At 33.9% G+C, this 20,637-nt stretch overlaps 2 protein-coding genes across 2 annotated transcripts in view; one reads left to right on the forward strand and one right to left on the reverse strand.

The window, feature by feature from the left end:
* Window positions 1–3,430: 3,430 nt before the first annotated feature.
* srek1ip1 (SREK1-interacting protein 1) lies at window positions 3,431–11,048 on the reverse strand. The gene is made up of 5 exons (XM_073830137.1): window positions 10,918–11,048; window positions 10,438–10,485; window positions 8,048–8,203; window positions 7,811–7,877; window positions 3,431–3,829 (listed from the first exon to the last, which is right to left on the reverse strand). The coding sequence occupies exons 1-5, from the start codon at window positions 10,928–10,930 to the stop codon at window positions 3,646–3,648; spliced, it is 468 nt and encodes a 155-aa protein (XP_073686238.1). The 5' UTR covers window positions 10,931–11,048; the 3' UTR covers window positions 3,431–3,645.
* Window positions 11,049–11,519: 471 nt separating this feature from the next.
* The window catches only part of cwc27 (CWC27 spliceosome associated cyclophilin), a 68,017-nt gene continuing 58,899 nt past the window's right edge, over window positions 11,520–20,637 (forward strand). The window contains exons 1-10 of the mRNA XM_073829669.1: window positions 11,520–11,732; window positions 15,075–15,171; window positions 15,300–15,412; window positions 15,547–15,690; window positions 17,783–17,881; window positions 17,972–18,072; window positions 18,978–19,047; window positions 19,134–19,213; window positions 19,354–19,375; window positions 19,466–19,608. Coding sequence (XP_073685770.1) covers window positions 11,691–11,732; window positions 15,075–15,171; window positions 15,300–15,412; window positions 15,547–15,690; window positions 17,783–17,881; window positions 17,972–18,072; window positions 18,978–19,047; window positions 19,134–19,213; window positions 19,354–19,375; window positions 19,466–19,608 — 911 coding nt within the window. The 5' untranslated portion in view covers window positions 11,520–11,690. The remainder of the gene's footprint in view (window positions 11,733–15,074; window positions 15,172–15,299; window positions 15,413–15,546; window positions 15,691–17,782; window positions 17,882–17,971; window positions 18,073–18,977; window positions 19,048–19,133; window positions 19,214–19,353; window positions 19,376–19,465; window positions 19,609–20,637) is intronic.

Raw genomic sequence — 20,637 nt, forward strand, 5'->3', positions numbered from 1 at the left:
GATCTAGGACAGGCATCAAGAAAATGTATGCTGTTATTTAAAAAGCATTTTTCTAACCTATAGAATCGTTAGTTAACACAACATTTAAATGTAGGCAGAAAGCTGACCAAAAAGTAGGTAATATTCAATTGCAGTTTTGCCTGATTTTTCCCAGTTGAGTCAGGATATTCCACTATGCACTGAAACACGAACACAAAATGCTCAGATTATATTGGGTTTGAAACGTCACTGCCCTTCTTATAGGATCAAAGACCAGTGCGCAGGCTGTAGCTAATGATCATAAATAGCCTCAAATGTCTTTTTCCAAGAGTTTGCTGTTTGCTTCCACACCCTGATTTTATTTGCTGCCACACCTTTCATTATAGATAGAAAATGAATTTATGAATCTTTAAAGCTTTAATAAATAATAATTACCTGCAGTGGAATAATATTCTACATTAGAACAAAAGCTATTCCTCATGAATAATTCCGTTTTTTAAATTAACTGTAAATTAAAGAACAATTAGATTATGCTATACGTGACATCTGACATGGATTTTTATTTGCACAGCAGTTTGAGACTCAGAATTGATTTATTGCTAGCTAAGTAAAACACTGTTGCTATGAGTACATGAACTACCTACAGTTTTTATGACTTTAAAGATTCAGAGTACATATAGCCATATGGCTATTAGGCGCCTATTTATACCTGACTGCAGTGATGACATTAAAGACAATAAACTAATTTAAATAATTAAAATTAACAATTAATAACTAATAAAGGAAAGATTAACCGATAGGTCATACACACACACATAGATATACCGTTAAGCCCGAAATTATTCATACCCCTGGCAAATTCTGACTTAAGTTACTTTTATTCAACCAGCAAGTTTTTTTTTTTTTTGACAGGAAGTGACACAGGCTTCTCTCAAAAGATAATAAGATGATGTACAAGAGAAGAAATATTTCTCAGCTTTTATTTACATTCGAACAAAAAGTGGCATGTCCAAAATTATTCATACCCAGTCGCAGACTATGGGAAAATCCAAAGTTCTATACCATTCCAAATAGTCCTACTTGTTCTAAAGCATCCTAATTACCCTGATTCATTGGGAACAGCTGTTTTAATCAACGCAACAGGTGAAAAACAGAAGCTCTCTGCTGTTGGTTTGTGGACAGTCATGGCTAAGACAAAGGAGCTCACTGAGGACCTGCGGCTGCTCAGTGTGGCTGCTCGCAAGTCAGGAAAGGGCTATAAGACCATATCTAAATATTTTGAAGTTCCAGTGGCTACAGTGCAAAGTATTTTTTTAAAAATACAAGACGTTCAGCACTGTGAAAAAGTGACACCTGTGCTGGCCAGGAGGATAGTGAGAGAGGTCAAAAAGAATCCAAGGATCACCCCCAAGGCCATCCTGATGAATCTGGGCTCTGCTGGTGGCAACATCTCAAGGCAGACAGTCCAACAGACACTGCACACCGCTTGGTTCCACAGACGCAGACCAAGGAGGACACCACTTCTCAAATCCTCATCTGGACAAAGAAGAAGACTTCTGGTCTTCTGTTTTATAGTAAAATTGAATTGTTTGGCCACAATGATGTAGCCTTTATTTGGCGTAAAAAAGGAGAAGCCTTCAACCCTAAGAACACCATCCCCACTGTCAAACATGGTGGTGGGAACCTAATGTTTTGGGGGTGTTTTTCAGCCAGTGGACCAGGGAACCTAATCACAGTAAACGGCACCATGAAAAAGGAGCAATACATCAAAATTCTCAACAACAACATCAGGCAGTCTGCAGAGAAACTTGGCCTTGGGCACCAGTGGACATTTCAGCACGACAACCACCCAAAACACACAGCAAAAGTGGTGAAGAAATGGTTAGCAGACAAAAACATTAACGTTTTGCAGTGGCCCAGCCAGAGTCCTGACTTAAATCCAATTGAGAATCTGTGGAGGGAGCTAAAGATCAGGACCCTCCAACCTGAAAGAGTTGGAGCTCATCGCTAAAGAAGAATGGACAAAAATACCAGTGGAGACATGCAAAAAGCTGGTCAGCAATAATAGGAAGCGTTTGATTGCTGTAATAGCCAATAAAGCCTGTTCTATTGATTATTTAGAAGGGTATGAATATTTTTGGACATGCCACGTTTTGTTCAAATGTAAATAAAAGATGAGTAATAATTTTTTCCACAATGATGCCTCTTGTACTTTGTCTTATTATCTTTTGGGAGACGTCTGTGTCATTTCTGGTCAAAAAAACTTGTTAGTTAAATAAAAGTAACTTTAAGTCAGAATTTGCCAGGGGTATGAATAATTCGGGCTTGACTGTATACTCTGCCATTTAACAGTTCATCAGTAAACTTCAGTAAGATTTTAATGTTTTTTTTTTTTTTAAACATTTCTTAAGGCTGTGTTTATTTAATCAAAATATAACAAAAATGTAATTTTGTGAAATATTATTATAGTGTAAAAAAAAGTTTTTCTATTTTTATATAAATTAAATATAAATCATTACTCTAGTCTTCAGTGTCACACGATCCTTCAGAACTCATTCTAATATACTGATTTATTATCAGTGTTGAAAACAGTTGTGCTGCTTAATATCTTTTTGGAATTTTTTTTTCAGGATTCTTTGATAAATAAATGCAGCCTTGATGAGCATAAAAGACTTTATTAAAAAAGTCTTACTGATCCGAAACTTTAGAACAGCAGTGTAATCACATAGATAGTGCCTAGTATTTACAGTTACAAGTCTTACTGATCCTAACCTTTCAAACAGTAGTATATATATATATATATATATATATATATATATATGTGTGTGTGTATATGTGACATAAAATTGTGATAAATGTAATTTAATATCAGAATACACTACATTTAATGTATGAATTGCCTTTTAATACATTAAGTTATCAGAAATCCATGTGTCGGAACTAATTTTTCCCTAATCCATTACAAAATCAGCAAACTAAATGAGTCAGAATGGAAAGAACTTTGTCATCTGTGTATATGGGTCATTTCTTTCCTCTCCCTGACAAAGTCTAAGTGGCTGGACTTGGACTCTGCTCCACCCTCAGAGTCAAAAGGACAATAAAACATTTTAAATTTGACAGAGCAATTTTAACATCTCTACTCCTCTGCTGTTTATATTTAGATATATCACTTTTAGATATGAGAATAAAGACTTAACTACATACTGTAAGATAGCAGAGGAAAATGTGAGATTACATTTTATGATTCATTGTCTTTCGTGCAATGTCATTCTGCAATCTAGTAATATTGTAATGATTGCTACACTGCTATAACAAAGCTGGCAAGTCAGTAAACGCACATTAAGCAGTCACTCACATTATTTTCTGGCTTGTCTATTTGTTGAATAATTTTTGAATGGTAGAAATAATTGCCCATGAAAAAAAAAAAAAAAAAAAAAGTATCCAACTCAAATGATTTTGGGTTGTTTTAATTTCATTTATATACAAAATACAGTTCCATTAGAAACATCACAAAAACACCATTCCAACTCTCAGAGGTAAAAAAAAAAAAAAAACATTTTTAAAGTATAAAGGTGTCTGAGACAGATTTATGTACAAATGGCTCTGGCTCTAGCTATTTTCCAGGTTGTGTTTTCACTTTGCTGTGATTGTGTTCCTGTCAAAGCTTCAGTCGGTGTCTGATGATTCAGTAGAGCTGTCAGATGAGGAAGACTCTGTGTCTTTCTTTTTATGCTTTTTCTTCAGTTTTTTTTCTTTTTCCCGTTTCTCCTTCTTCCCTTTCTTCTTGTGACTCTTGTGCTTTTTCTTCTTCTTGCTCACTTCCTCCTCATCATCACTTGATGAATAAGACCTGAGGTTAAGAATTTATGTGAACATGATCAAACAGGGCAGTAATGATATATCTAAAAATGTACAAAATCATCATATCACTGTTCTAAAAGTGCAAACAGCATTTTTTTTTATAAAAATAATGTTTCAGTTCAAATCAATCGATGTAGGATAATATTTACAAACAATTAGGAGAGCCACTTAAAAATAAAGATAGATACACTACCCGTTTTTTTTTTTTTTTTTAAAGACGTCTCTTCTGCTCAACATGCCTGCAGTGATTTGATTCAAAGTACAGCAAAGAAAGAAGAAAATTGAAATTATTTTTAATATTTAAAATAACTGTTTTCTATTTGAATATTTTAAAATGTAATTTATTCCTGTGATTTCAAAGCTGCATTTTTAGCATCATTACTCAGTCACAGGATCCTTCAGAAATCATTCTAATATTTGGTCACTGCTAAAAAAAAAAAATACTTATATATATGGGCGTTTCTTCAACTAGGTGCACTTTTAGCCTTGAGAATTTGAAGAAAAAAAAATGTTCAAAAGTCACATAACACAGTCTCATAAATTTAAATAATTTGTCTAGTTTTAAGGTCTGTAAGAGGACAAACTTATATTACAAGATAAATAGTTAATATTTTCTTTTTATTTTTGACCTGCAATAAACAAATGTGCATCTCAATATACAGCTGTTATTTAAAAAATAGAATAACTTTGGTTTTTATATTAAGTAGAGCATGGTTCATAAATTGTGGATATTTTTTTTTAATGTGTGATGAGAACCTTTTAAATATTTTTTAAAGATGTGTGTGTGGTGGAAATGACATGGGGGTGGTGGAAATGACAGCGTATTGTGGAAATGACAAGAAATTAAGGTAAATTTAGGGAAGCTTTGTCCCAATGCTGGAACATGCCTCTTTCTGGATTGAAACATTTGCAGTCATGCAAATCTATTCTCACAACCCATATAAATTGTACTTTGTAACCATAAATGTCATTTCCACCACATAGGGCAGTGTGGTGGAAATGACTGTGGTGGAAATGACATTTCTGTAGTTTTTTGTGAAAAAATGGAAGACAGCTTCACTGACTGGCTTTGAATTAGTACTTAGCATTTCGTGTATGTAAAATACTCTTATTTAACTTAACATTTTTAGCTTTTTAATAACACCCTTGATGGTACAGTATGTGGTGGAAATGACGTAGAATAAATATATTCACTGATCAAGCAATATTTACTTTGATTTTTCTTCATTTGTTGTTGATGAAAATTTAAATTCTCTCCATGTCCAACATGTGCTCTGATGTCCCTGAACATTTCCATTGAAACCACCTAAAAAATCTTTCACACAAACTTTTTAAAGATACATTACAGTGTTGTGGTGGAAATGACACTAATACTGTGCGACAGCTATATTTTGTATAAAAAGTAATATTGATAGAGGTCTCACATTAAATACTATAATGTATTTTAATTATTTTACTAGTGCTTAGTTCAAGTACATTAATAGTTACCAGATAAGTCATATTTTTAAACTGTATTTTCATTGTTGAAGTTTAAAAGTCTGGGTGTGCGACAAGGAGAAAACAGTGATTTTGACACCTATAAGATGGTTGAAAAGTATGAAAAAATCATAATAGAAAGGTAGTAAAATTTTTTAGATTGGTTTTATTGTTAGCTTGACAAAGAAAGAGGAATTTGTCCAAAATTGTATGTATTTTAAAAAATATGACCAAGGTACATAAAAGTGCCCATAGTCTAAGAATCACCCATATATATATATATAGCACAGACCAAAAGTTTGGACACACCTTCTCATTCAAATGAATGAGAAGGTGTGTCCAAACTTTTGGTCTGTACTGTATATTTTTCTGTTTATTAAAGTTTTTACTCTACATTTGTGCAGTTTTCAGTGGGTTAGTGATATTTTTTAAATATATATAAATTTATAAATAAATATTTTTTAAATGGGTTTTTAGACAATAACTGCTTTTAATGTAAAATTCACTTCTAACACATTTCTAACTTTAATTCATGGGGATAACATGGATTATTTCACATGGTTAGTGTTAGATTTTTGCCCATCTTTTGGAAAATCCAATTTTAAAAGTAAAAAAAAACTACTACAAATAACTAACTTAGTAGGTGGCTACAGAGCTCCACTATTTGCTATTTTTTTCAGTTGAATTCATATCTACAGCACAGACCAAAAGTTTGGACACACCTGAGTGAAAGAACTTTTGGTCTGTACTATATATATATATATATATATATATATATATATATATATATATATATATAATGTATTATTATTATTATGTTGAAAAGTGCAGAGTAGATTTTTTTCAGGTTTCTTTGATTAATAGAAAGTTCATAAGAACAGCTTTTATCTGAAATAGAAATCTTTTTTCACTGCTTTCATCACTTTTGATCAATTTAAAGCATCCTTGCTAAATAAAGGTATTAAATTCTATAATGTCTTACCCAAAAAATAAAACATTATTATAAAAACAATTATACTGAATTCAAGCTTTTGAATGGTATAGAGTATAATGTTGCAAAAGCTTTTTATTTCAGATAAATGCTGATCTTTGGATCCTTCTATTCATTAAAGAATCCTGAAAAACAAAAAACGAACAAACTTATAAATATTGATAATAATAATAATAATAATAATAATAATAAAAATAAATGTTTCTTGAACAGCAATTTAGCATATTAGAATGATTTCTGACTGATCATGTGACTGGAGTAATGATGCTGAAAATTCAGCTTTGAAATCACAGAAATAAACTAGATTTTAAAATATATTCAAATAGAAAACAGTCATTTCAAATAGTAAAAATATTTCGCATTTTTATTGTTACTTTGAATAAAATAAATGCTGGCTGATGAGCAGATGAGACTTCTTTAAAAAAATCATTAAAAAAACGTTAAAAACTTTACTAGCAGTGTATATTTATTTATTTTTCAGGCCATAATTATCAATTTGAGAGAGCAAAAAAAAAACAAAAAAACATTTATCATAATTAACTACTTGATATATAATTTTTTAAAAGCATGTTTTTATAAAAAATAACTTAAAAGATATATGTCAGAGGTTGCGTTAGACTTCAACATTGTCCGTCATTTTGACGGACAGGGTCGTAAAAATTCCGTCATAATCTATTATTACCGTAATTTTAATATTGATATTTTAATTATAATAACACATTTAATTGCTTTTAATTTTTTTCACATTTTCATTTTTAATCATGAACCTACAGGGTGAGCATACTGTATAGGTTTATGCACTTATTTATGAAGAGAACAGATGAACAGAAACTGCGTCACTTTTCATGTTCAACACCACACCAGAATTACAACTTTACAAAAAAAAAAAAAAAAAAAAACATGCTAGGGCTGGTTTAAAAAAAAAATCAATTTCTCGATTTTAATAGATACTTATTTTATGCACCAATATCTACGTATATTTAAATATCAGTGGATCTAGCTGTTTTCAGTTCACAAATTAACAGATGCGCATATCTAATAAATCACAATAAGCCATTAAGCTCTGTGCTTTCTTACTTTCAATATGAAAAAGTCTCAGATTTCAAATTCTGTCTATTTCATCAGGAAATATAAGCAATAAATACCGTTATGGCGCTCTTTAATGTGGCGTGATAGATCGCTGTAGTTTATACTGGGTGCTTGCATGTGTGTATCAAATGCATAGCAAAAGATTCGTCGTGACAGTTTCGATTTTGTTCTGTATCCAGTGCTCTGCTGCTACAATGGATCGCGCTTGCCACCAACTGGACAGGGATGAGAATTACAGTTACAATTTACAACAGATCACCCGCAGTGTAGTCTGTCAAAATGACGGACAGCCTTCAGATTTTTCCGTCACTGATTAAAAAAATCCGTCAATGACGGACAATTTTCGGTTAACGCGACCTCTGATGTATGTCATGCCAAGCAAGTTAAAAAGTGCTATGATTTAATCACGTGTACCTCTTTTTGGCCTTTCTGTCTTTGCTTTTCTTTTTCTTTTTTTCTTTTCTGGAATCTTCCTGAGAACCTGTGTACAAATTAAGTTGTTACCAATCACAAAATCACACAGGAACAAATGACATTATCAACAATATTCCCACTATTCAGATAAAAATGTCAGTGAAATGTTTATAATACATGCATGCACAAAAAGCAGAAAGACCTGAGACAGCATCTAATCTGAAACAATTAAATTACCTTTTGAATGGCTGCTGCCGAAGATCTTCTCTTTGCTGACAGCTTCCTGTTCCTCTTCTTCACTCTCCTCACTGCTGGTGCTGCTCACATCTAAAACAATGTCCTTCCTCGGATCCACACGGACAAAATTACGACATTCAAAAGTCAAATGACCAGCTGAAGAAAACAATGGATGATAAAACAGAGAGAAAGATCATTATCGCATAGATGAACAGCAATGATAAGACATATACATCCATATTTACACACACACGCACGCACACACAGGTCATATAATTAGAATATCTTCAAAAAGTTGATTTATTTCACTAATTCCATTCAGGAAGTGAAACTTGTATAATGTATACATTCATTCCACACAGCCTGATATATTTCCAGTGTTTATTTCTTTTAATTTTGATGATTATAACTGACAACTAATGAAAACCCCAATTCAGTATCTCAGAAATTTTGAATATTGTGAAAAGGTTCAGTATTGAAGACACCTGGTGCCACACTCTAATCGGCTAATTAACTCAAAACACCTGCAAAGGCCTTTAAATGGTCTCTCAGTCTAGTTCTGTAGGCTGCACAATCCTGGGGAAGACTGCTGATTTGACAGTTGTCCAAATGACGACCATTGACACTTTGTACAAGAAGGGCAAGACACAAAAGGCCATTGCAAAAGAGGCTGGCTGTTCACAGAGCTCTGTGTCCAAGCACATTAATAGAGAGAAGAAGGGAAGGAAAAGATGTGGTAGAAAAAAAAGTATCCAAGCAATAGGGATCACCGCACCCTGGAGAAAATTGTGAACAAAACCCATTCAAAAATGTGGGGGAGATTCACAAAGAGTGGACTGCAGCTGGAGTCAGTGCTTCAAGAACCACTACGCACAGGCATATGCAAGACATGGGTTTCAGCTGTCACACTTTCCTTTGGAAATCAGTGTAGAGAGGAGAGGCACAGAATCCACGTTGCTTGAGGTCCAGTGTAAAGTTTCCACAGTCAGTGATGGTTTGGAGTGCCATGTCATCTACTGATGTTGGTCCACTGTGTTTTCTGAGGTCCAAGGTCAACGCAGCTGTATACCAGGATGTTTTAGAGCACTTCATGCTTCCTGCTGCTGACCAACTTTATGGAGATGCAGATTTCATTTTCCAACAGGACTTGGCAACTGCACACAGTGCCAAAGCTACCAGTACCTGGTTTAAGGACCATGGTATCCCTGTTCTTAATTGGCCAGCAAACTCGCCTGACCTTAACCCCATAGAAAATCTATGGGGTATTGTGAAGAGGATGCGATATGCCAGACCCAACAATGCAGAAGAGCTGAAGGCCACTATCAGAGCAACCTGGGCTGAAATGAATGTAAACATTATACAAGTTTCATTTCTTGAATGGAATTAGTGAAATAAATCAACTTTTTGAAGATATTCTAATTATATGACCAGCACCTGTACATACATACATACATATATATATATATACACACACAATATATATATATATGAATTATATAGATAGATCGATCCAGATAAAATACAAGACAGATATGTCAGTGAGACAGACAATAAAGAAACCGAAAAAATGGATAGACAGACAGATGGAATACAAGACATATGTCAACAGATAGAGAAAAAAGAAACCGATACAGACAGAAAAAACGGATAGACAGACAGACAAAATACGAAACAGATGTCAACAGAGAAAAAAGAAAACAATGCAGACAGACAGTTAGAAAGAAAAATGAATAGATAGATAGATAGATAGACAGATTGATAGATAAAATACAAGACAGATAGGTTGACAGACAGACAAAAAAGGAAACTGAATCAGAGAGACAGATTGACAGAAAAACGGATAGAAGGATAGATGGATGGATAGAAGGATAGATAGATAGATAGATAGAATACAAGACATGTCAAGAGACAGACTGACATAAAAGAAACTAATAAAGACAGTTAGACAGAAAAAACAGATAGCCAGACAGACAGATAAAGATAGACAGATAAAATACAATAAGTCAAGAGACAGAGAAAAAAGAAACCGATACAGACAGAAAAAAAGATAAACAGACAGACAGACAAAATACAAAACAGATATGTCAACAGAGAAAAAAGAAAACAATACAGACAGACGTTAGATAGAAAAAAGAATAGATAGATAGAGGAGATATGTCGAAAGACAGACAGACAAAAAATAAACCGATACAGACCGGCAGACAGAAAAAAACAGACAGAGATATACAGATAGACAGACATAGACACACAGAAAAAAACAGACAGATAAAATACAAGACAGATATTTCAAGAGACAGACAATAAATAAACCGATACAGGCAGACAGTTAGACAGAAAACAAAACAAAACTGATAGACAGACAGACAGATAGTAATAATGTTAATACTTACGATATCCACACCGTTTGCAGCCTGCTCTGATGTTGTCTTTGTTTGGACCTGTTATCAAAACACATTCAATATCGCTTTAGGACGTCAATTCATGACCGCATATTACAAAACCAATCACTAGCTGAAAGAAAACGTGTTTTCGTATGTTTTCGTAGGATATTTAATGGAAATCTAGATTTCAAAACGTTATCTCACCATTTATAAAGCATCGAGCACCTTGCATTATACCAAACATTGTGCTGGCACAATATCTTACAAATCAGTTAACAGCTAACTCCAGGTAAATGTAAAATATGAAGTTTGAAATACAAGGTTATGTGTCTGATGTCTGATGTATCGCAACAGCTCTGCTGTTGACAAGTGAAGATACCAGTGAAGTGAGGGATAACGTTAGTTTCTAGAACATTCCAGAAGTAACTAGCATATCAACAACAATCAGCAAACCTAATAGACAATCCATTAATCTCTGTAAATGCATACCTGGGGCAGCCATGATATACTGGATTGCTTATGAACCTAAATTATAAATAAGTAAAAGAAAACAACTGGATTGTTTTTGCTCCGCCGCTTTTCAAAACGCGAAATCGAACCGTTTGCTAAAAGAGTCCGACGGGAAACGTCGAGGAACCTTACACTGTGGTTCCACTTAACTTACAGACCTGCAACGATTCCCCCCAGTAGAGAGATATAACATTAGATAACAACTAAAGTGTACAGTGTTGTAATAAGAACACGTTTAGATACCCGATATACAAAATAAAAGAAACTAAAATAAACTCATTATAGAAAAACCTGCAATCATAACCGGCTGTGATTGGTCCATCTTCACCAGCGCGGAGAAAAGTAACATGTACCACCTGCCAACACACTCAACCTTTTTTTCAGAAGCCGTATTTATATTCAGTTTTTGTATATTTAAAATTGCACATTGGAGATAAGACAACGTTTATTATCCTTCATTTGAATTCTAAATATAATGACAGTCTTTGACAGGATAAATTAATATTTATCAAACTTATACTGACACTTCTCCGTTACGGTAGGGGGCGATAAGGCTGAACAAACGCCGCAGGAGCGAGTAAATGATACTACTGTCTGGCGGCATGACATGATTTCGTTTGTAAACATCACATAGGAAAATACTTCGTATTTGTTGGACGTGCTTGTTATATGCTTGTAATATCTGCGTGTAGTTTATACTTTCACTATCAACCAGCATTTAGGGAAATCTACCCAAATAACACGCGTTAAAGATGAGCAACATATATATTCAAGAGCCACCTACTAATGGGAAGGTGAGTTTCAGCAACATCTCAAACTCATATTTATGGAAAATAATGAAGTGTAATGCTTATAAACTGATATATTCTTCGTCTATTTTTTTACTTTTTGTATTTTAAGTTCGAGTTGTCCTGCAACATCATTTGTTAGTACTGATGCTACATTGTTTATTTACATTTCGTGTCATTAACTCTGTTAAACCGGACATATGAAATAATAATAGTCAGATTTTTTAAAAATGGAATAGTGTGCATATGTATTTTCTTGTTGAGTATCGTATTTTATATATCAGGCTTTTATGACTCATATAGTATGAGAATATACAATGTGTGCATAATTATTGGGTCATTCCAGCTGGAATCATCAAATTTTGGAAAAGTTCCCCACCTGACCCCCTCAGATTTGTGTGAAAAAAATCTATGTTATGGGTAATATGCCCAATAGATCATATACAAAATTTCAGATCTCTACTGTGTATACTTATTTTTATTTATTTATTTATTTTTTTTACAAAAATCTGTAAAAAGTTTGTTTTTTTACCCCGTTTTGGCATCACAGTCTGAGTGACCATGTTCAGACTGAAATATCTCCAGAACTAGTTGTGCCAGGTCCATGCAATTTTCGGGGCTAAGAGTCTCAGTCCAGAACTGCATGAATTACAACTCACAGCATTGTTAGTGAATTTACACCTGAATGCTGGCCCTCTACTTTTCTTCAAAATTATTACTTTAAGGGTTTTCAGATGTCCATAGAAACCTCAATTTTCAATGTATGAGCATCAAACTTGGTAAATGGTCTGATATGTACCATGTCTTATTGTCTTTCACATCCTTTGACATCAGACAGTCTTATGGATGTTGAGATATTAAGGTCCAAAAATTGAAAAACCTCATTTACACCAATGTTCAGAGCAATATTTCCCATGAATGACACCAGGTGTGAACATAAAACTTTTTTTTTTTGAAATAGCATGTTCTTATTGATAAAATATCAAAAAATTAGGATGGGGTTTTGCCTCATTTTTCTGTAATGATTTTCTTTAAAAAATTATTACAGAAAAATGAGGCAAAACCCCATCCTAATAGGTTTCTATGGACATCTGAAAACCATTAAAGTAATAGTTTTGCAACTTTGCAAATTCCAGTATTGCATTAGTATTGCATCCTTCTCATGGGCATTTAATAGTTTTTGACTTTTCAGTCTGAGGTAAATCTCTTTTTTGCTCATTTTATCTGTAAAAGAAAATGTGCCTAATAATTCTGCACACCTGAATATAAGGATTTTTTCACTTCCAGCCTTCATGGACAATTATATATCACTTATAAATAATTAAATATAAAATGAATAGTAATTATCAAGAAAAAAATATGACCACAATATCAACGTGCCTAATAATTATGCACACAGTGTACAATATTCGTGGAAGGAAAAGCACCTCAGTTTTATTTAAAAGGGGTAAACTAACCAAAATATGCAATTTGGTGCAGTTGCTGGTATTTATATGGCTAAAAAAAGATGACATTCTGATAGTCAGAAATGTTTATCAATTAAATCTTTTAATTAGTATAACTGACAACTTGCATGAAATGATATAAATCAGTTGTTACTCTATATCTCCCAATAATATGTTTTAGTTAGATGATATTTAATGGCTTATTTTTAATGATCAAAGCTCTGTTGTTTTTATTCTGGGGGTAAAACATATCATGTTTTGAAATACAATGATAACTGAGCCAATAAACTCACTTTTTAAAATGTTTTTTCTAAAAAAAAATGATGTTTTTTTTTTTTTTTACTTTAAGGGGAGACACTGCAGGTGAATAGGGTAAAAAAATAACTAATAGTTATCACCTTACTTACCCAGATGATTGATTACATTGATAATTGCAAAGATTTTTTGTATTACAAGTTTTCTCAAATGTTAGGTTTAAATATGCAAATGAGGCATTGTTTAATCAAATATGCACTAATTTGCATATAATTCTAGTACAAAAATCTAAACACTGGATGAAGTCAGTTTCAAAATTCTTGTTTAATTTATTACAGTCAAAACGTTTTACAGAGGGGATTTTGGGTATCTCATTTTGTCACTCAATAGTTCAGAAAAAAACTTAGAACAGACAGAAAGCCATGTATTTTTTTTAGCATTTTTGGGGGAATAAAATGTTGTATAAAATCAAGCAAATTATATATGGACAAATCCCTCTGTAAAAAATTCAGTTTGGTGTGTGTAAGTGCTACTGAAGTGGAGATTTATGGCTCAGTGTAGGAGAAAAAAACTCATTTTGAGAAAACTGCCTTTTAAAAATATGTATTGTAATTGAAATCTATTGACACAAATAGATAAAGTGCTATAAAAGAAACACTTAACAGTAGGGCTGGGCGATTAATCGAAAAATAATCGAAATCGACATTCAGAACCTATAATCGTTAAATTTTTTCCAGGAAGATTATTTCAATTACTTTCCCTTTAAAAAACACAAGCGCTCCGTTACGTTATTCCGCCGACATGTCGATGGAGAGCTTAAACAGTATTTATACAGTAAAAAGTATTTACAGGATATACAAGGGTAATTTTATTTAGAGGAGATACTGCTTATTTTCTACTTTTAATATGAAAAACATTGAAAATTATTTATTTTGTTTCCAATAGTGCAAGTTATTTATTTTCACTAATTTAAGAAAAATGTGACTTTTCGTTTTAAGCAATGCTTGCTTTAATTTCAGTTGTTCAACACTGATGTTCAATTAATAATCATAGATTGTAGATAGTGTGTTTCCTTCAATTATTTTAAAATCAAGTTATGCACCCTTCATCCAAAAATCTCTCGCTTGTAATATGTGAACATATTTACTGTACAAAACTTGTCAGTGAACTATGAGGGCAAAAAAATAATTATTATATAAATATAATTAAATATAATTTTATTAATAAATAAAATAATCGTTCATTAATCGTAATCGGGTTAAAATGTTCAATTAATCGAGATTTTGATTCTAAGCCAAATTGCCCAGCCCTACTTAACAGTGTATTTTGGGTGTTTTCTTTCCACTAGTCTGAAAAAACACTTTATTAAACACCAAAAAGCCCAAACAAAAAATCTCAAACTTGACAGGTGCATCAAAAAACAGACTTTTTGCTTGCAGTGTCTCCCCTTAAGTGAAGTATTGGCTATGCTAATACTTTACAGGCCTATATTTGCTTATCAAATATAATATGGTATGCTTTATTGGGTCTAATTTGGTCTATTTGTCCTATATATGTTTTCTGTGCTTTTCAAATATAATTTATAAAGCCTTTTTAAAGCGCCGAAACCGTTGCATCTGTATAATGACAGACTGATATTTTCTCATAGGTCTTGCTGAAGACCACTGCAGGTGAAATTGATATAGAGCTCTGGTCTAAGGAAACTCCCAAGGCATGTCGAAACTTCACTCAGCTCTGTATGGAGGGTAGGTGGCGTCATACTGTAAGATATGCAGATAACAAATGCAAACAAGACGAGACGCTGGTCATGATGTCATGTTTGTAAATTAAATACCTGGATACTTCATCATAAACATTTTCCTCTGTTTTGCAGGTTACTATGATGGCACAATCTTTCATCGAGTGGTGCCAGAATTCATTGTTCAAGGAGGTGATCCGACAGGCACTGGGACGGGTGGGGAGTCCATCTACGGTCGACCTTTTAAGGTTGGTCTTGATTTTGTGAAGAATTGGATGTTTACATAATAAAGTGAATGCGTAATTGCCATATGTTTGTATAAGAATGTGTAGGAAAGCATTATTGTAAAGTGTAAAGTAACTGTTTTTGTTTTCTGATACAGGATGAATTTCACTCCAGATTGCGCTTCAATCGGAGAGGTTTGGTTGCTATGGCAAATGCAGGACCTCATGATAATGGGAGTCAGTTCTTTTTTACTCTTGGACGGGCTGATGAACTCAACAACAAACACACCATTTTTGGAAAGGTGATTTGTTTTGTGATTTTATGACCCATTTACTTCACTATAGTACAAATAAATCCTAATCTGATCAGGACAAACTATATATTGTTGGAATGTTCTAAGACTCCTAAATAAATATTTTACCACTTTGTGTTACACATTATGTAGAAAAAGTAACAGATTAATTTATGACGACGAGTGCACCTCAAAAATTGCATCATAACAGGAGTTCTGACCTTTGTCACAAAAGGACTGTCTTCATTGCTTTTTTCCCTATCACACTTTAGAAATCATAAGAAATGATACAGTCAAGCCCGAAATTATTCATACCCCTGGCAAAATCTGACTTAAAGTTACTTTTATTCAACCAGCAAGTTTTTTTGACTGGAAATGACACCGGTTTCTCCCAAAAGATAATAAGACGATGTACAAGAGGCATCATTGTGGAAAAAAATATTTCTCAGCTTTTATTTACATATGAACAAAAAGTGGCATGTCCAAAATCATTCATACCCTTCGCAAACTGTCAGTCTATGGGAAAATCCAAAGTTCTATACCATTCCAAATAGTCCAAGCTGTTCTAAAGCATCCTAATTACCCTGATTCATTGGGAACAGCTGTTTTAATCAACTCAACAGGTGAAAAACAGAAGCTCTCTGCTGTTGGTTTGTGGACAGTCATGGCTAAGACAAAGGAGCTCACTGAGGACCTGCGGCTGCGCATTGTGGCTGCTCACAAGTCAGGAAAGGGCTATAAGACCATATCTAAATGTTTTGAAGTTCCAGTGGCTACAGTGCAAAGTATTATTAAAAAATATAAGACATTCTGCACTGTGAAAAATCTGAGAGGATGTGGTCGGAAGCCAAAAGTGACACCTGTGCTGGCCAGGAGGATAGTGAGAGAGGTAAAAAAGAATCCAAGGATCACCACCAAGGCCATCCTGATGAATCTGGGCTCTGCTGGTGGCAACATCTCAGGACAGACAGTCCAACAGACACTGCACACCGCTGGGTTCCACAGACGCAGACCAAGGAGGACACCACTTCTCCAGATAAGGCACACAAAAGCCCACTTGGCCTTTGCAAATGCTCATCTGGACAAATAAGAAGACTTCTGGTCTTCTGTTTTATGGTCAGATGAAACAAAAATTGAATTGTTTGGCCACAATGATGTAGCCTTCATTTGGCGTAAAAAAAAAGAGAAGCCTTCAACCCTAAGAACACCATCCCCACTGTCAAACACGGTGGTGGGAACCTAATGTTTTGGGGGTGTTTTTCAGCCGGTGGACCAGGGGGGTGTTCCATAAAACAAGTTTACCAAATAAGTCAGGCTTATTTTAGTTAGTCTGACTTATTGTCACTTGATTTGGCTCAAAATAAGTCAGACTAACTGAAATAAGCCTGACTTATTTGGTAAACTTGTCTTTATGGAATACCCCCCAGGGAACCTAATCACAGTAAATGGCACCATGAAAAAGGAGCAATACATCAAAATTCTCAACAACAACATCAGGCAGTCTGCAGAGAAACTTGGTCTTGGGCACCAGTGGACATTTCAACATGACAACAACCGAAAACACACAGCAAAAGTGGTGAAGAAATGGATAGCAGACAAAAACATTAACGTTTTGCAGTGGCCCAGCCAGAGTCCTGACTTAAATCCAATTGAGAATCTGTGGAGGGAGCTAAAGATCAGGGTCATGGCAACGAGACCCTCCAACCTGAAAGAGTTGGAGCTCATCGCTAAAGATGAATGGGCAAAAATATATAAATATGAATAATTTTTTTTTTTTTGTAAAGCAATTATTTAGCTTTTTTTTTTTTTGCTTTGCATCACAGTATTTTATAATATAAAACATTTTTTTAGGTTGTAATAATCTTTCTCAGTATTACTGTTTTACTTCGTTTGTGCTCAAATAAATGTGACTTTGGTGAGCATAAAAAGCTTCTTTCAGAAAAAAATCTTACTGGCCCCAAACTGCAATTTACTTACTACTTACAACTTACTAATTTACTCAATAATGTTGATCTGCATTTGATTCTGTTTTTTATTTATTATTGGTTTTATTCATTATTTTTATTAATTTCCACAATTTGTCTTGTGCTTGTGGCTTCAGGTCACAGGAGATACAGTGTATAACTTGCTCAGATTAGCAGAGGTGGAGTGTGACGGTGATGAACGGCCGCTAAACCCACACAAAATTCGATCCGCAGAGGTTTGTTCTCTCCCCTCATGCTGGACTTTGGCTTCAACATTTTAATTTTATTAACCTTTGTTCTCATATGGACTTGATGGTTTTGTGCAGGTCCTACATTCTCCCTTTGATGACATCATTCCACGAGAACTTAAAGTTAAAAAAGATAAAAACAAAGAAGGAGGAAAGAAATCACAGTCCAGGGCAACAAAGTATGGCACACTTACATTCTTAAAACTTTATTTATTAAATGTATTTTATTTATTTAGATACCATCTTTAAAGACATGTTTCAAGCATTCACAATGCATTTATTGTCTATGAAATTATGTATTTCAGTGGTTCTCAACCTTTTTGACTTGAATTCTTCTTGTTGTCCAGCACAATATTTGAAGGCCACATAAGCTTAGACATTTTTGCTATTTCAGTGGTAATTATGACAAAAACTGCTTGTCTTGTTCTTTGTGTTTTTTTTTTTTAGCAGAGATATATTAATGTGAATATTAATGTGAATTTTGGCTCAATTTTATGATTTCAGAAGTTTCAAGAACTGTATGTCGTTCAATAAAAAGAATAGCTATTGAAAGGGAAAAAAGAAATATGCTTATTAAAATCAATTAATATTTTTGTATTTTCATTTTATTTTAAGTTTTAGTAATTTTTTGTCATTTTGTTTTTTAATGTTTAGCTTTAAAAGTTTTAGTAATTTTAGTACTTAAACTTCAACTTATTTTATGTCAGTTAGTTGCAAAGGCAACATTTCTAATTTTCTTTTTAATTTTAAATTTATATTTTTGTCTAATATTTATATTTTATTTTAGCTGTATTTCAGTTGATGAAAGAATTTTTAATAGTTTTTTTTTTTTATCACTGATTACCAATCTTGGTTTTATGCTTCTTTTAAGCATTTTAATTTAGATTTAGGTTATTTTGATATATTTAGACATTAATACTTTTAAGTTATCCTGGGGTCCCCTGGTTGAGAACCACTGATGTATTCTGAGCTGTAATATATACCTGAATGTATTGGTAATATTTGGTTTTATCCATGTGTATTGATTGGATTGTGAAAATTATGTTTCTATAATGTAATGTTAACCAGGAGAATTTTCCTATAGGAATTTCAGCTTGTTGTCGTTCGGAGAGGAAGCCGAGGAAGATGAGGAGCTGGTCAATCAAGTCAGCCAGGTAGCTTTCTGTCCAACTAAATGGTTCTGAAGATGAAGATGAAAAGTAGGTGCTTTCAACATTATTTCATTTATCCATCCTTATAGACCATGAAAGGAAAAAGCAAAAGCAGTCATGACCTGCTGAAGGATGATCCCAAGTTAAGCTCTGTTCCAGTCGTTGACAGGTCAGGAAAAAAAAAAACCTTAGTCTTCACATGAATAATTCTCCTTTTCAATGTAATGCCTTTGTTACATAATCCATAATTAATGTAAAAACAGTATAATTGAAACTCTATTTTTTTTTATTTATTTTTTTAATGTGAAGGAGTGCTGGAGATGATTCTGAGGTACGTTTTCTTTGATTTGTGTTCATTTCAATGTTCAATTTCTGATGACTTGATACTGTAATGTAAGTCTTTGTCTGTTATCCACTACAGGATGCAGCTGATGATGCAGAGGATGACAGCGATCGTGAATCAGAGAGGGAGAGGATCCGAGAGAACATCTCACAGAAACTGAAGAAAGACAAGACAGATGAGAAGAAGACCAATCAAGATACGGAAAAGAAGATTTCCCGCAGGTATGCCGTTCGTCTTGCTGCTGATTTCCTGTTGATGATGTAATAAAATGAAATTCACATGACTAGAATCATCATTGGGTTTACATGAATGACGGCAAATGACCTACTAAATCGTATTTAAATTAAATACTGTCAGGCAGGTTTTGTACAAGTGAGATTTTGAGTTAGATACAGTCAAGCCTGAAATTATTCATACCCCTGGCAAATTCTGACTTATAGTTACTTTTATTCAACCAGCAAGTTTTTTTTTTTTGATTAGAAATGACACAAACGGCTCCCAGAAGATAATAAGACGATCTACAAGAGGCATCATTGTGGAAATTGTATTACTCATCTTTTATTTACATTTGAAAAAAAATGGCATGTCTAATATTCTTCACACCCTTCTCAGTAAACAATAGAAAAGCCTTTATTGGCTATTACAGCAATCAAACGCCTCCTATAATTGCTGACCAGCTTTTTGCATGTCTCTGATTGTATTTTTGCCCTTTCATCTTTAGCGATGAGCTCCAACTCTTTCAGGTTGGAGGGTCTCCTTGCCATCACCCTGATCTTTAGCTCCCTCCACAGATTCTCAATTGGATTTAAGTCAGGACTCTGGCTGGGCCACTGCAAAATGTTTGTCTGTGGAACCCAGTGGTGTCCAGTGTCTGTTGGACTGTCTGCCTTAAGATGTTGCCACCAGCAGAGCCCAGATTCACCAGGATGGCCTTGGTGGTGATCTTTTTTTTTTTTTACCTCTCTCACTATCCTCCTGGCCAACACTGGTGTCACCTTTAGCTTCTGACCAGGTCCTCTGAGATTTTTCATAGTGTTGAACGTCTTGTATTTTTTAATAATACTTTGCACTGTAGCCACTGGAACTTCAAAACATTTAGATGTGGTCTTATAGCCCTTTCCTGACTTGTGAGCAGCCACAATACGCAGCCGCAGGTCCTCAGTGAGCTCCTTTGTCTTAGCCATGACTGTCCACAAACCAACAGCAGAGAGCTTCTGTTTTTCACCTGTTGAGTTGATTAAAACAGCTGT

The sequence above is a fragment of the Garra rufa genome, chromosome 23 (genome assembly GCF_049309525.1).
Source record: "Garra rufa chromosome 23, GarRuf1.0, whole genome shotgun sequence".
In the NCBI taxonomy this organism is placed as follows: Eukaryota; Metazoa; Chordata; class Actinopteri; order Cypriniformes; family Cyprinidae; genus Garra; species Garra rufa.

What these genes read in the sequence shown, in the direction of transcription:
- srek1ip1 (XM_073830137.1), bottom strand. An exon ending in CTGCAAACGGTGTGGATATC is followed by an intron (nt 8,204 to 10,437) that starts GTAAGTATTAAC and finishes TGTTTTCTTCAG; the next exon opens with CTGGTCATTTGACTTTTGAA. An exon ending in GACAGAAAGGCCAAAAAGAG is followed by an intron (nt 3,830 to 7,810) that starts GTACACGTGATT and finishes TCTTAACCTCAG; the next exon opens with GTCTTATTCATCAAGTGATG.